General features: G+C 30.9%; 1 protein-coding gene across 3 annotated transcripts in view; it reads right to left on the bottom strand.

Annotated features, from left to right (window-relative positions):
* The window catches only part of LOC306867899 (R3H domain-containing protein 1-like), a 47,841-nt gene that overhangs the window by 13,937 nt on the left and 18,533 nt on the right, over positions 1–15,371 (bottom strand). Inside the window, exons 4-16 of one of the 3 annotated variants that reach the window (XM_079413842.1) lie at positions 15,187–15,222; positions 14,413–14,499; positions 8,629–8,758; positions 8,442–8,520; positions 8,009–8,068; positions 6,940–7,080; positions 6,749–6,857; positions 6,500–6,595; positions 5,467–5,495; positions 5,301–5,354; positions 4,983–5,200; positions 1,358–1,521; positions 159–239 (exon numbers count right to left, since the gene is read on the bottom strand). In XM_079413842.1, coding sequence (XP_079269968.1) covers positions 159–239; positions 1,358–1,521; positions 4,983–5,200; positions 5,301–5,354; positions 5,467–5,495; positions 6,500–6,595; positions 6,749–6,857; positions 6,940–7,080; positions 8,009–8,068; positions 8,442–8,520; positions 8,629–8,758; positions 14,413–14,499; positions 15,187–15,222 — 1,284 coding nt within the window. The remainder of the gene's footprint in view (positions 1–158; positions 240–1,357; positions 1,522–4,982; positions 5,201–5,300; positions 5,355–5,466; positions 5,496–6,499; positions 6,596–6,748; positions 6,858–6,939; positions 7,081–8,008; positions 8,069–8,441; positions 8,521–8,628; positions 8,759–14,412; positions 14,500–15,186; positions 15,223–15,371) is intronic. The other 2 variants (XM_079413843.1, XM_079413844.1) reach the window with 2 other exon arrangements.

Here is a 15,371-nt window from a genome sequence, read left to right as displayed (position 1 = left end):
ATGTATCGTATACTGAACTTATTTCAAAATAACAAAAAATTCTTTCCATGCTTTCCATGATATGGCTTCTTTAATAAATTCGAGGCAGAAAGAAAGAAGAGACGTTTACAGAAGGACAGGCGTTATGATGGAGTGATAGTCAAGGAGGAGAAAAGTACCACAGTGTACTGTTGAGTGAAAGCACCAGGCAGGAGAGGAGGACAAGAGACCGCAGCAAACTGCACAGGCTGAGCAGACGACTGCAGAGGAGAGAGAAGATACGGAGACGCACAGAGAGGAACAGACCATCAGACAAACACAGAAGAACCAATAAGAACCCAAGAGACGGCAGAGAAGCTAATATTAACCACTGAAGACAACTAAGAAAATATAAAAACTTTAAATGATATATTACCAAAACAACATGTTGCGTTATGAAAGGAAAACCAATAAGATGACCAATATTTTAAATTTATACAGTATAAACAGCAAAGGATAAATGAGAATAATGAATCACTTTTTTTGTGTGTTATTGTATTTTTAAGCATAACTGTTGAAACAGAGATACTGACAGCCATCAGGTATATTGTTATAACCAATAACCAATATGATAACTAATCCTTTAAATATCGCTTTGACTGTAGACATTCAAGGATTATTAAATTATAAAAATTAAATATCATGATTCATAAGAGAAAAGGTTAACTAAATTGTAAATTAATGTAAAATAAATATATATATTATTTTTATAAATTGGACAAATTCAAGTAAATTGAATAACATTATGATAAATATATAGACATAAATATAGATACAGATATAAAATAAAATACTATTATAATATATTTTTAAATATAAAAATTTAATTAAATTTGATTAAATGTTATAAATTTAAATATAATATAAATAAGATAAATTCATCTAAAAAGAAAACAATTAAATACAACTATTTAATATAAAAATGAAAAAAAAATAGATAAAAACATTATAATAAGATATATTTAGCTAAATTAAAAAGTGACAACTAGTAAATATAATTTTTATTTAAAAAGTAACTAAACTAAATACATAACATTAAAAATAAGATATAAGATAAATGAACAAAAAATATTTTGTCCATTTTAATTATTTTATTTTTATTTAATATAAAATACTTGGACACATTAATTAAAATGTATTAAAATTAAATTACACTAAAAATTTAATTAAATTATTTAAATGCAAAAATATTAAAGAAATAAAAAGAGAGTAAGTTAAAACATTGTAAACATTTATTTTAAAAAAGTAAACTAAAATAATGAAAATAATTATTTAAATCTAAACTCCAAAATAATAAGAAAAACTAAACATTTTTGAATAAACATTAGTTTTTCCTGACCTGTGCTAGAAGGTGATTGGGTGGCTGAGGTTGAGGGGGAGGAGGCAGAGGCGGAGGGGGCGGAGGAGGATGTAGAGTCATGGGCTGCTGGCCCCGCCCCTGCTGTGATGTCATAGTGGGGTTGTAGATCACTGGACTGCCATCGGGGTTAACAAAAGGCTGACCTGTAGAATACAAACCAAACAAACAGTCAACAAATCAAATTGGCATTGAACTCGATTTCATTTGCGCAACAATTAATTGGTACGAAAAGTTAGTATCGCGAATATAAACTGACGCAGCGTAACCTCCATCCACTGAAGTACGAGTCGGTCAGATGGTACCAACCTGTCTGTGGATTGAGCAGCAAGCTGCCTGGCGGGATGGCGCTACTGTCCAGAGGAACGATGTAGAAGCTAGCGTTAGTATTAATGTTAGCGTTAGTAGTCGCGCTCTGAGATGCCGGGGCCGGTAGAGGGGCCGCAGGGGCCACGGTGAAGCCCCGACCGGGCTGGGGCAGAACGGGGGCGGGTAACGGCAGCTGAACCGGCCGAGACAGCGACCCGGAAGAGGAACCTACGCTACTAGAAGAGTCTGAACCTGAAGAAGGGCGAAGAACGAAAGAGCTTTTACTGGCAGATACAAGGTATGGAGGATGAATGAAGAGGGGTTGATGGGCGGGGCAAAAACTAAATGACAGGAAATGATGTCATAAGGAAGGAAAAAGACCCATGCAGGATAGATCAAATAAAAATCAGCACAAAATGACGAATCCGATGATGGTTCTTCTAGTATTCTTTGCAATGATCAGAATGAGTAAATTATCAAATAGTTTTATTATTAATTTGATTAAATCTTTATTGCTTTTCAGTTCCTAAATATTAATACATTTAAGCCTATTGTTATTTTTATTCATTAATATTAATATTTTTGTTTATTATTTATTAATACTTACACTATTATATATATTTCTTATTTTTTTATGGATTTATTCAGAATATCGCTGAAAAGTACTTAATCTTATTGATCGGACAGAAAAGTATTTCTAAAAAAAAAATTGTGTTTAAAATAATCTAATTAAAAATTTAATTTTACAAAATATTGATATGCCTGCTAACCACATAAAGTACTTTTTAATTAGTAATTAAATTCAAAAATATAATAAAAATATATAAAAAATGTATAAATCACACACATGATTTGTTTTGTTAGTAAATAAAAAAAGTAATAAATGAACTAAATAAAATACTAATTAAAATAAAAAGTAAATAATAAATAAATTAATTTCTTATCTGATGTTTCACCCCCCCCCCCCAATGAAACCACTGGATAGCAATATAACAGAATTATTAAGTAAATATTTATTAATTTATTATTAATTAGTCATTAATAATATTTATTACTTTGCCTTTAATAATTGTTTTTTTATATATTGCTTTCATTAATAATTAATATTAATAATTGTGTTTTATTTATTAATTAATTTTTTTTTTTACAAAGACTGATTAGACTGAAAGGCATTTCTTTAAACAAAAATCTTATTTAAAATAATCTGATTAAAAATAAAATTGAACAAAATATTCATATGAAATAATAAAACAAAACAAAATGAAAAGTTACTAATTAAAATAAACTAACAAAATAAAAATACATACATTATTTCTTTTCTGTTTATATCTTAATGCAACAACAAAAAATCCTGATGAAACCACTGGATATCAACATAACACCATTTGCAATCATTTGTAGTGCTGTTCAAATGTAACTGGGCAGGAGAAACGATCCAGCGGTTGCTCAACGGAAGAGGAGTGTCATTAATTATTAAAAATTATAAATATATATTGGCGTCAACTCCTTGAGCTTCTAAATGCCAGAGCATAAATAACCAATGAAGCCGGAGAGCAGACAGCTCGGAATATCAATGTGTTCTCTTAGCTGTTCCTCGAAGGACATGAAATGGGTGAAAAGGTGGCAAAGAGATGCTTTCTGCCACACACATGCACATACTCAATGCATGGCTGCCTAAAGCAAGAACAAGAAATGATGAAAAAAAAAAAAAGTTCTTCAAAAGAACAAAATGATGAGCATAGCAAAGCAGGACTGGGATGGTGAAAGTCAAAACACACTTGGAGGTATATCTGGACACTTAAGACAAACTAAAAAAGATCTCAAAAATGTCTAAATTACTTCTAAAATAGCAGTATTTTGGGATTTAGGGCTCATGCTGGAATTACCCCAAAATTTCTAAACAGTCAAAACAGTTTACATCATTGTCCAATTTGGAAACTTTTTGCTTTATAAAAAATGACAGTAATTCCAACATGAACTGCAGTCTGTAAAAATGATATTAGCTTTATTTAAAAACCACAGACATGTAGGGATGCATGATACATCGGGGACTATAACCAGTATGGACGAATATTAAAATGTTTTATTTTAAATTTTACTTTAAACAAACGCATAAATACCAGAATTTAAATGGACTGGACACTGAAGCTCTAGCGCGAACCTTCATTTTAAAATCAACGCAAAACTAATGTTTGCAAACTATTTGATTCTGTAACATAACATATTCCAAGCGAAACAATATTTAGCGTAAAAAAGGTTACTTAAGATTTAAACAGATTCAAACAATATGAAAAGAAGTTGAAGGGGAGGGGCTTAAAAACAGGGCCTTCAAGATGTCCTTCAACTAAACGTTGTTTCAGAGGCAAAAACAGTTGCTATATGTTGCTGAAAGATTACCAAGACAAACTTTTTTCTTTCGAATAACTAAAGAGGAATATACTATGGAAGCCTGTTTCCTCCATTCTTTTTTTCTCAGAATTGTGTGATACAAACTCGCAATTCTGACTTTTATTCTTAGAATTCTGAGAAATTAAGTCAGAATTACAACTGAGTTTATATCTCGCAATTCTGACTTAAGATGCAACTGCGAGTTAAGTCAGAATTGTGATATAATATATATAATAAACTCACTGAGAACAGTCTTTTATCCCCCTCAAAATTGGACTTTAAAATTCGCAATTGCTAGTCAGAATTGTGAGACATAAACTCGCAATTGCGAGAAAAAACAAGTATATTTAAAGACTTTATTTCTTGCAATTTTGAGTTTATATCTCTCAATTCTGACTTTTTTTCTCATGCATCATGTAAACTTGCAATTGTGAGAAAAAAAAAGTCAGAATTGTGGGATAAAAAGTCACAATTACCTTTATTATTCAGTGGCGGAAATGGGCTTCGATAATATACTGCTTTTTAATAAGTTGAAATTTAATTTTGTCTACAAGTCTCCAAATTCGCTAAAGAATATTAAAAAGAAAATTCGCAAAATGGCCAAATATTCATTAATGAACGTTATTTCAATATGACAGAAAATTGCATGGCTTAAACATAGGGCCTTGATGATGTCAGCAGAAACGGAAAGTCGTTTCAGAGGCAGGGACAATTATTATATTTACATGAAAGATTTTGCAATAACTTTAAGAATGATTAAGGAAGTAAACTGCTTCATTTTGATTTCATGTTGACACAGAAAACGGGATCGATTTCTAATCTAAAAAAACATCCATCGTTGGAGCCACTCAAAATCTGTCTATCGTGCATCTCTACGAAGTCTCCAGGTGAAGGAGGGTGAGTTATTTACTGGTTTTGGACAGTTTCCCGGTGCTCTTGCTGCTGGCTGTACTGTCTCCTCGGATCAGCAGGCTGATGCCACTGAAGCTGTTGGCTTTGGTCATGGCAGGCTTCAGGTTCCTGTGGGAGCTGTCTGAATCCGTGCTGCTCCAGGGCCGAGGGTCCGAATACTTCAGCTCGTTCTCGGAGCTGCTCTGACAACTGTTTCCCGAGTGCCCGTCTCTCAATCTGAAGAAAACAGACAAAAACAGAGCTACTGTTTATAAAAAGCGCTAAACCACGGTCTCTTAAAATGCTATATAATTAAGCAAATAAACAAAAGAACAACCTGAATATCTGTCGTCTTTGCTGAGTGTTGATGAAAGTCACGTCCTCTTGAATTCTAGAGGCAATTTAAATATTATAATTAGATAAGATACATAAGACAACAGACAAACAACAACAAAAAAGAAGCTCTCACAGATAATTTGATTAAGATCATTTTTTTTTTTTACCTGTTATCAAACGGGAAATGTTCTTGTCCCTGCAGATGAAAATAGACACACATTTAAAAAAATAAATACCAAAAAAAGGGAAAATACAACAATATAGATAAAAAGCATCTATCGAAACATGAAAATTTCCAACTTAATATTGTAGCTAAATTGTAATGAACTTAAATATTTATTAATTACAGTTAAATCAACTATTATACATTATAAAACATTTATGCTGATAATAAATGTTGTATATTTCAAGTTTATTCAATTATATTTACATATAGGCAACTTGAAAAATATTGTGAATAATTGTGAATAAAAATTGTACTTTTGAAACATAACATGATATTTTCTAGCTTTATCTAAACGGCAAAAAAAATGTAGTGAACAATCAATTATTAATTACGCTCAAAATAAATATTAAAAAATATATAAAAATTTTAAAAACTAATTTGTGGTTTACTCTAATAACAAACAAACATTCTAGTTGCATTTATTAAATGTACTAATTTATATAAATAACAAAATATATATACTTTTATAAACTTAAAATATTGTGAATAAATAAACACTACTTTTCTAAACTACATGCATTTTAACACTAAAAAATTTATTATTATGCTCTTATTAACTACTGGTAAACATAAGCATTTATAAAACAGTTGTGTTTTATTCTAATAAACACATTACAGTTATATGTATTAAATTCATATCCACATATAATATTCACATAAAATATTGTGAATAAAATAGCTATTTTTGAAACAGAAGATGAACATTTCTAGCTTCATTTAAACTATTGCAATGTAAAATTACAATTGTAAAAAGTGTAATCAATTAAACAGTTTATTAATTATGCTTAAATTAACTACTATAAATTATGAACATTTACAACACAAAGTTGTGGTTTCTTTTAATTACAAACATTCTACATTATATGAGTAATAAACATCACACATACGCATTATTAGTGCTATGTATATCTTATTTTAGTAATGATAAATGTCACTAGTAAATAACAGGTTTATATTAAGATGTGGAGACGCACGTCTTGGGCAAAGATCCTGTCTCTGGCGCGCTGGTACTCCTCCTCTCGCTCCTCTATCGATTTACTCCGTCTGTCGTCCTTAAGACGCATCCGCAGCTAAAACACACACACACACACACACACACACACACACTTTATCTTCCTGACTGCTGTATTGTGCCAGTTATTACACAAATTACATTTATTTGGTGGTTGTTGGATTATGTCACATTTTGTTTAGCTTACTGAGTGTTAGTATATATTTCTCACCCTGCCATCATCCTGGTCCAGGCTGGAGTTATCTCTCTTTAAGATGTACCGCTTTTGGAAATCATCTGTTTTATCATCTTTAATGTGTTCAGAAAACTTCTGATCTGGTCTGTAAGAGAAAAAACAGTGTAACATTAATTAATTTTTTTTTATAATTTTGACAACTGAGGTTAGTTGAAATCCACACGTACATTCTAGTATTGCTAGTTTTGTTGATAATGACTGATTTCCCGGTCTGATCGACATTGTGGTCCAGCCCAAAATACGCCGCCACCCTGTGAAGCAGCATCCTGTGATATGATGTCATCGGGGGGAACTTCCTCTTCTGACTTCTGTGATGAGAATAAATAAATACATAATTATATAGTTACCTACATTAATATGTTCATTTAATTATGATTATATAATATAAATATATTATAAAGGTGCATTAAATCTAAAAAGCAGTGCGCAAAGAGAAAATTTAATACTGACATAAAACAGCATTTTTTAAATAAATAAAATTATATTCATATTTTACATACATTTATTATTGTCTGGCTGATATATCAAGCCAAAACTGATATGCATGAAACGATATATATATATATTTAAAAAAAAATACCAATAAAACATAAAATCACAGGCTAGTGTGTTTAAGAAATGTAAATTATTTACCTACATAAAACCTCACTTAAAGATGATATATATATATTTATAAAATAAAATTGTATATTTATATTTATGTACATTAATGTCTAATATCTAAAAAGCAGGGTGTAAAGAGTGATTTATTGATATATAAATACAATTGTATTACTAAATAAATAAAAACTCAAATAAAATGAATGAACATTTTACATAAAATTCTCTACATTCATTCTACAAACCATATTTAATGAAAATGTCAATGGACAAATATTGAAATGTGTCATTTTTATTAATCAGCCTGGCTGCTGATATATCAATCTAAAACTTTTTTTTTTTTAAATCCAATAATATGTAAAATAATATGAGAAATATATTACACACACACTTTATATGTAAAATGACACTTAATTGCTTTTCAAATATAATATACATTCAAATTTAATATATTCAAATAGATAGTTTCACACACACACACACACATATGTGTGTGTGTGTGTGTGTGTGTGTGTGTATATGTATATATATATGAATGTGCAGTCGAAATAATATACATACACATTCATATAAAAACGAAACATGAAAACATTTATGTAAATTTCAACTGTTCTTCAGTTTTTTGGCTCGACTTACTCAATGTTACTAATGAAGTCCAGAATATCTTGCTCGAGTTTCAGCAGCATCATTCTGTCCCTGTAAGAACAGCGTTCATTAGCATTTATCACAGCTCATCAACCTGATAAGAATCCAGCGCTCAAGAGCCACAATATTCAAATGTCTGCCTACAAGCCCCACATTAACACCCGAGAAGAGGCACAAGACAGCATTCCTCTTATACTTTTAAAAATAAAAACCTTACAATTATTAATAAATATTATATATTAGAATATAACACATCTTAAGCATAAATTGGTAAAAAAAAAAAAAAAACCTTTAGGGAAAAAATAAAATGCCCTATTTAAAGTAATGTAAAAGCACGTTTTAAAAAGGATTTTTGGAAGCAGCTCAATGAAGCGACAGGAAGTAACGGTGGTGCTCGCGTGACGGCAGGGGGATTTTCACACACCGGGGGTTGTTCTTCAGCGTGTTGACCAGAAACTCGTGGAGGTTTACTCCTGTGGAGTCTGTGTAGTCCTGACTGGGATCTGAGAGAGAGACGGAGAGAGATTCATCACACACATTCTGTTGCATCCATCTGGCCGGTGAGAAAACACCTCATCTGCCAAAAAAAACAAACACACACACACACAAACCTCTTGAGAGCGTCTTCTTGGACAGTGGGTCTGTTTTCTCTGGCTTTTCTGAGATTTTCTCACTGTCCTCATTTTTGATGGACGTTTCGTCTTTTTCGAAAGACTGACTGAGCTCGATATGAATCTTTTCCTGTTAAAAACAAACACATAATAGAACACATTTAGAAATGATAAAAGTGAAAAGAATTTTTCCATTAATACAAGATGTATTTGATAGAATCACACATTCACATTCAGGAAGTATATATTTCCCCAGTCACCAAAAACAAGACTTTTGATGATTAGAAGACAAACAATGGCTCTTTTTTTTTGTCATTATGAAGTGAGAAAGGTAATTTAAAGCTAATTATGATCTCTTTCCCTTAGCTGCGGCTAATCAGAGGAGTTTGATTAAAATAGTTTGCGAAGAGAATTAGCAGAAGACTTTGTAATCATCTCGAGTAATAAAGACTTGTCTTTTCTCACATAACAATCACAACAAAGAACAAAAGATAAATATAAACCCTAAACTATCAACTAAAAACCATTAAAGCTAAATTACTCAATGTTTCATAATGTTCTGCAAAATATCAAGGAGATGAAAAAAAAAATCCTAGTTTGAATTTTAGATTTGTAATTGATCAGATTTTTTCTTGAGATACATTAGTAATACACCAATATATCAGACAATAATATTGGTAACAAATTATTTCACTTTCTTATTCACTTATTAAACTCACCCATTAATTAAATCAAATTAATAATTAAATTAAAATGTTTAGATTTAGATTAGTGAAAGGTCAAACTAACTGATATTTTAGCTAAGCACATAATAATAATAATAATAATACATTTCAATAATAACAACATGATGCAACAACAACAACAAATAACAATACTAATAATTTTAGTTTGATATCAGTGATAGGCTGATATATCAACTGATATTTGGCCAAATGTCATGGGGGGGGGGGGGGGGGGGGGTATGTTTGGGGGATAAGTCCATAGAATAATAATAATAAATTCCGATAATTTTATCATCAATAATAATAATAATAATAATAATAATAATAATACATTCTGATAATAAACAAATTGCAATAACAACAGCAGCAGCAGCAATAATAATAATATGTATATATATATATATTTTTAGTTTTAAATTAGTGATAGGCTGATATTTCAACTGATATTTGGCCAAATGTCATAATGGGGAAAAAAAATAAATCAAATTTCATATAATAATAATAACAAAATCAATTAATTATTACAGTCTTAGTGATTATATTACAATCAAACTGATTTTTGGACAAAAGTTACAATAAAATGGGGAAAAAAAGCTAAACCAATATCAAATCAATCAATCCTTTGTTCATTAAAATGTAAAAAAAAAAAAAAAGTTCTTTTTGAGAATAAACCCACTAATGGATAATCATTCATATGATGCTCATCGTAATCATATTGTAAAGTGTATGAAATTGGACCGCTAACAGTCAAAAACTACTTTGTACAGTGATCGTAAAAGCAGAAAGTTCATTATGGTAAATATATTCCATTCAGGTGCACGGCTTTCGGGTTTAGAGGGCATTTGGCCGTTTCGACTGCACACAAATTTATATTTCATGAATGGGATTTACAAACTCCCTCAAGGAGAAACACGAAGGATTGTGGAGGTTATGAGATCATTCTGCCCTTCTGTGAGCTTTGGACTCGATCCCGCCATGATCCTTCACTCTGATGCTAAAACTCGGCTTTATTTCAAACACAGAGCGAGAGGAAGAGCAGCCAAATGAACAGCAGTGGCTTTACAGAGATAGTTCACCAAAAAATATCATTCTGTCATCATTTATTCACTATTTCTAATCCCAAACCTTCTGACTGACTGACTTCGGTAAAACAGAGAAGGAGACGTTTAGATGAACGTTCACGCTGCTCTTTTCCATACAATGGAAGTGAATGGGAACCAGGGCTGTCGAGCTCCTAAAATAGCTAAAAGCATCATAAAAACGATCGTATGAATTCAGAAGACACAGAATATTGCATATTTACTATGTTTAAGGCTATTTAAAGAATGATTAAATCACACCCAAAATAAAAGTTTTTGTTTACATAATGTGTGTGTACTGTGTATATTTATTATGTATATTTAAATACACACACACGCAGTAAATATTTTGAAAATATTTACATTTTATATTCATAAAATATATATTATATATAAATATATTTAATATATAAACGTAACATTTTTCTTAAATGTATACATGCATGTGTGCGTATTTTTATATATACATAAATATACACAGTACACGCACATATATTATGTAAATTTTTATTTTGGATACGTTTGACAGCACTAATATTACTCTCCTCCAATAAATTTAGCCTCTGAAAGGGAAACTCCTACAAATGCATATTAAATAAGGTCAGGCAGAAAAATAACTGTGTCCATGCCTTTTCAGCGCTAATTCTTTACTGTGCGTCTACAGTACTATTTTAACGCCAAAAGATGGTTTGTGCTGGCGTAAGCTGTTAGTAAATCTGGCCTTTAGTAGTAAACTATGATTGGTTTCATTTCTACGAGCGTTTGTGTGTGTTATAATTTGTTAGCTGCTGTTTTTTTTGGTCTCTGGCTCTCTCTTTACTCCTCTAAAGAAGAAAGAGCGGCCCAAATTAGCTGTCGAGCTTCTGAATGAGGACAAAAATGTCACGCTACAAAAGGGACGGTGAGAGAGAAGACAAATGGACGGATCGTGAATGAGAAGGTTATGAAAGAGCGAAAGAGGGGAAAGGTACAGAGAGATGAGAAACATCTATGAATAGAGACCCTCTTTCCTCGGGGAGGAAGTCTCGTTCACTCGCTCAAGGACGTACACTTGATTAAGGACGTTTATTCGTCTTTCAGACGGTTCGTCCACAAAGACCTTGAGTTCTTTTCTTCCTCACCTGCTCTCACACTGCATGGCTTCCGATTGAGAAAAGAAGACGATCGTTTCTTTTTTATAACAAAACGTCTTTAAAAAGCAAGGTTGCTCAAAGGACATCAACACTGTCTGCTGCCTGTCTCTCAAATATTATATAGTCAAGTGCTGGCATATTTATAAAAAAAAAAAAAAAAAAAATGCAAGTCAACAATAACCAGTATTACATTAAAAAATTATGTTTTTTTTTTTAAATAACAACCGTTGCTTTACTTTTGAAAAACATGACAATTATGAAAATTCATAAATATGATAAATATACATTATCTATAAGAATGTTTTTAAGTGTAAATGAACAAATAAAGAGATATAGATAATAAATATATGCATGTTACCTAAAAATGAGGAAAATATATAAATGTATATAAAATATTCATAGATTATCAAGTGTAATAAATCATTTTTATTATACTAAATTTATTTAGTGCTTTTATAAACAAACAAAAGCATTATTAAAATTAACAATTTAAATTATAAAATATATCACTGAATATTTTAGATATTATAGTACATTATATAAATTTATTTAGTGTTGTTTATAAATCGATAAATTTATGGTGAAAATATAAATGTAATAAATCAATTACAAAGCCCGATCATTTTTTTTATTAATTTTTACTATATTACGTTTTATATATTATACAAATGTAGTGTTTTTATAAATAATTAAATATAACCAAATAGATAATTAAAATAAATATCAAATTATAAAATATATAAATAGATACGATGAATATTGTAGATTTTAAATATTATAGAACCCTACAGAATTTTATAGATTAAGTTAGTGTTATTTAAAGTGATTAATATACTTAAATCTACACTAGGGCTATCAGTTCTTTATAGATTTATATAGTATTTATATACTTTTTTCCCACGCACACACACACACACACACACAAATCATAAATAATCAATATAAACTTGAAAATAAATGATTAAAAGAAAGACAAAAAGAAAGGTTCAAAGTTGGTGCCTGTTAAAAAAAGCAGAAAATCACTTGAAAACGGCCTAGAAGAATTTCCAAAATGTATATATTTTCACAAATATTTGAAATGCATTAAAAAATATATATATTTAAAATTCAGTGTTGAAACCTAAAGCATTGATGTTACATTGTGAAAAAAAGAATCGTGACGCATCAATATGCGACTGTATTGCAAAACCCTTTTTACAAAACACCTATTTTCGCAAATCACCATCAATAAAGTTGCAGCCTCATATACAAAGAGCTGATGGTGCTGACCGCCCGCGGCGAGCTCTGGGCTTCCTAATAGCGGCTCTGAGCTGCAGACTAACCTAATAAATAGAACAAAAATGGGGTTCGGATAAGAACAGGCAATTATAGCAATCCACTGTGCTCGGCAGCTGAGACAGGAAAATTGTATTTGGTATAGATGATGGATGAATGCAATCCTGCGCTGGGGACCCGCGTGCACACGAGCACCTTCAATAAACGCACAGCTCTATTAAACGCGCACACACAAAACCCACTTCAAACACACGCAAGTGTCTTTACAACTAAGAACAGTGCTGATGCGTTGACAGCGTTATTATTGTGGGCTGCAAGGACACTGGTTTGATGTTTCTGAAAGAAGCCTCTTCTGCTCACCAAGGCTGCATTTATTTGATAAAAAATACAGTAAAAAGTGTAATATTGTGAAATATTTTTACAATTTAAAATATTTGTTTTATATTTGAATATATTTTAAAATTTAATTTATTCCTGTAATGCAAAGCTACATTTTCAGCATCAATACTCCAGTTTTTAATGTCACATGATACTTCAGAAATTATTGTAATATGCTGATTTTCTGGTCAATTATTATTGGTACTCATTTTTCTGTGTGTAAATCATACATTCTTCCTTGATGAACAGAAAGTTCAAACAGTATTTATTTGTGATAGAAATGTTTTGTAACACCAAGTGAGCTGTTGTTAATCAGAAAATAAGGAAGGAAATTTGGATTATTAATTTGTTTTGTCAATGTATAATATGATATTTAAATATAAAAATAAAAAAACATTTAAAATTAAATTATTAAAATGGATAAATTAATAATGCAAGGTAAATATCAGTTAAATTAAATTTTATATATTATTTTATATAGCATTCATTTAAATATTAATGAAATTAATAAAAATTTAAATATTATAATTTTTTTTTTTGGTAGTTAAGAGAACCATAAACTATTAATAATAGTTCTTATTACAGCTTATTTTTTGATACATCATGATACATTTTTTTGGTCACCTCAGGATTCTTTGATGAAAAGAAAGTTCAAAACAAAACATTATTTATTTGAAATATAATTTTTTTAATACCATCATAAATGTCTTCATTGTTTCTTTTGGCTACTTTAATGCATCCTTGCCGAGTACAAATTTATAAAAAAATTATTTATTAATTAAATGTATTTTTCCGCAGTTTCCACAAAAACATGAAATGGCACAACAGTTTTCATAACTGATAATAAATCTGAATATTAGAATGACTTCTGTAGGATCATGAGACACTGAAGACTGGAGTACTGATGCTGAAAATTCAGCTTTGAATCACAGAAATATATTACATTTTAAAATATATTAAAATAGAAAAAAGTATTTAAAACTGTAATATTTCACTATATTACCATTGTGTTACTGTATATTAAATCAAATAAATGTTCAGAAAAGAGACTTCTTCCAAAACACTAAGAAAATCTCAATCGCAAATGTACTATTTTTATTTTAAACAGTTTGTGAATTATTAAGTAAACTAAGTCACATAACCTAAAAAGTACGTAGTATGCTAGTCCGTACACACACCCACACACACGTTTACCTGTTCGTGCGTCAGTTCTCGGAGCGGAGGCGGAGACGGTTCCTCACACACCGCCAAGCTGCGGACTAACTTTAACTTGCCGTTGGACTGGAGGAGAGTAACCATGGTTACCAAAAAGTCTGGCACTCATTCGCAAAAGAACATCCAACGCAACTAAAAATACACAAGCACCATTTTACAGCATCTCAGGAGACTTTTCAGAGCTCAGGGAGGAATTTGCGATTAAATCGTTAATTAGAAGCGTGTTTATTAAAACGGACGCTTACGTAAAGATCTGACACCCCTGAAAGTCTGAAAATCTCAAAGTACGAACAACACAAAACAAACAAGCAGCTTGACAGTTTTTCATATGTAAATTATTATTTTTTAGAAATGATAATAAACACAAGAGACGGTTTCTCGCAGGCAATGTATAAACAACAACAACGTATCAATGCACGCACTCAACATAATCGCCAAAAACAGTGCGGCTGTTTAAAATGCAGTGATGAAACAGCATCAAGAGCAGAGCAGAATTCGCCACTGTAGGTGGGAAAATTTCTGGAGGCGGTGCTCGGCTCTTACAAACCCCCAGCATCTCGGTACATGCTGCAGAAGTGCTAAACGCAGCATCCCCCCCGAAGCACATTTATTATTCTTTACTGACTCGAGCAGGGGCTTTTATTCCCACAATGCACTGCCGAACTCTTTCTCTCTCTCTCTTTTTCTCGCAAGGCACATCGAGTGCAGGCAAACAAAACAAGCAAACCAATTCATGCTGTGATCATACTGTACCTTAGACCGTTTAATAGTCTGTGCTGATTGGCCGAGCTGTTGGCAATCAGAAAAAAGGGAGGAAAATGCACATAGTTTGTCATAGCGTATGAAATGCCTAAATGTTTATATCATTAAATATAAATAAAGTATATAGAGATACATTTCTGTATTTGATGTGAAATCTAAAAAGGTTTTTTTTTTTT

The sequence above is a fragment of the Barbus barbus genome (assembly GCF_936440315.1).
Source record: "Barbus barbus genome assembly, chromosome: 49".
NCBI classification, from domain to species: Eukaryota; Metazoa; Chordata; class Actinopteri; order Cypriniformes; family Cyprinidae; genus Barbus; species Barbus barbus.
Note: the sequence above shows the minus strand (reverse complement) of the source record. Positions and strands in the feature narration are given on the sequence as shown.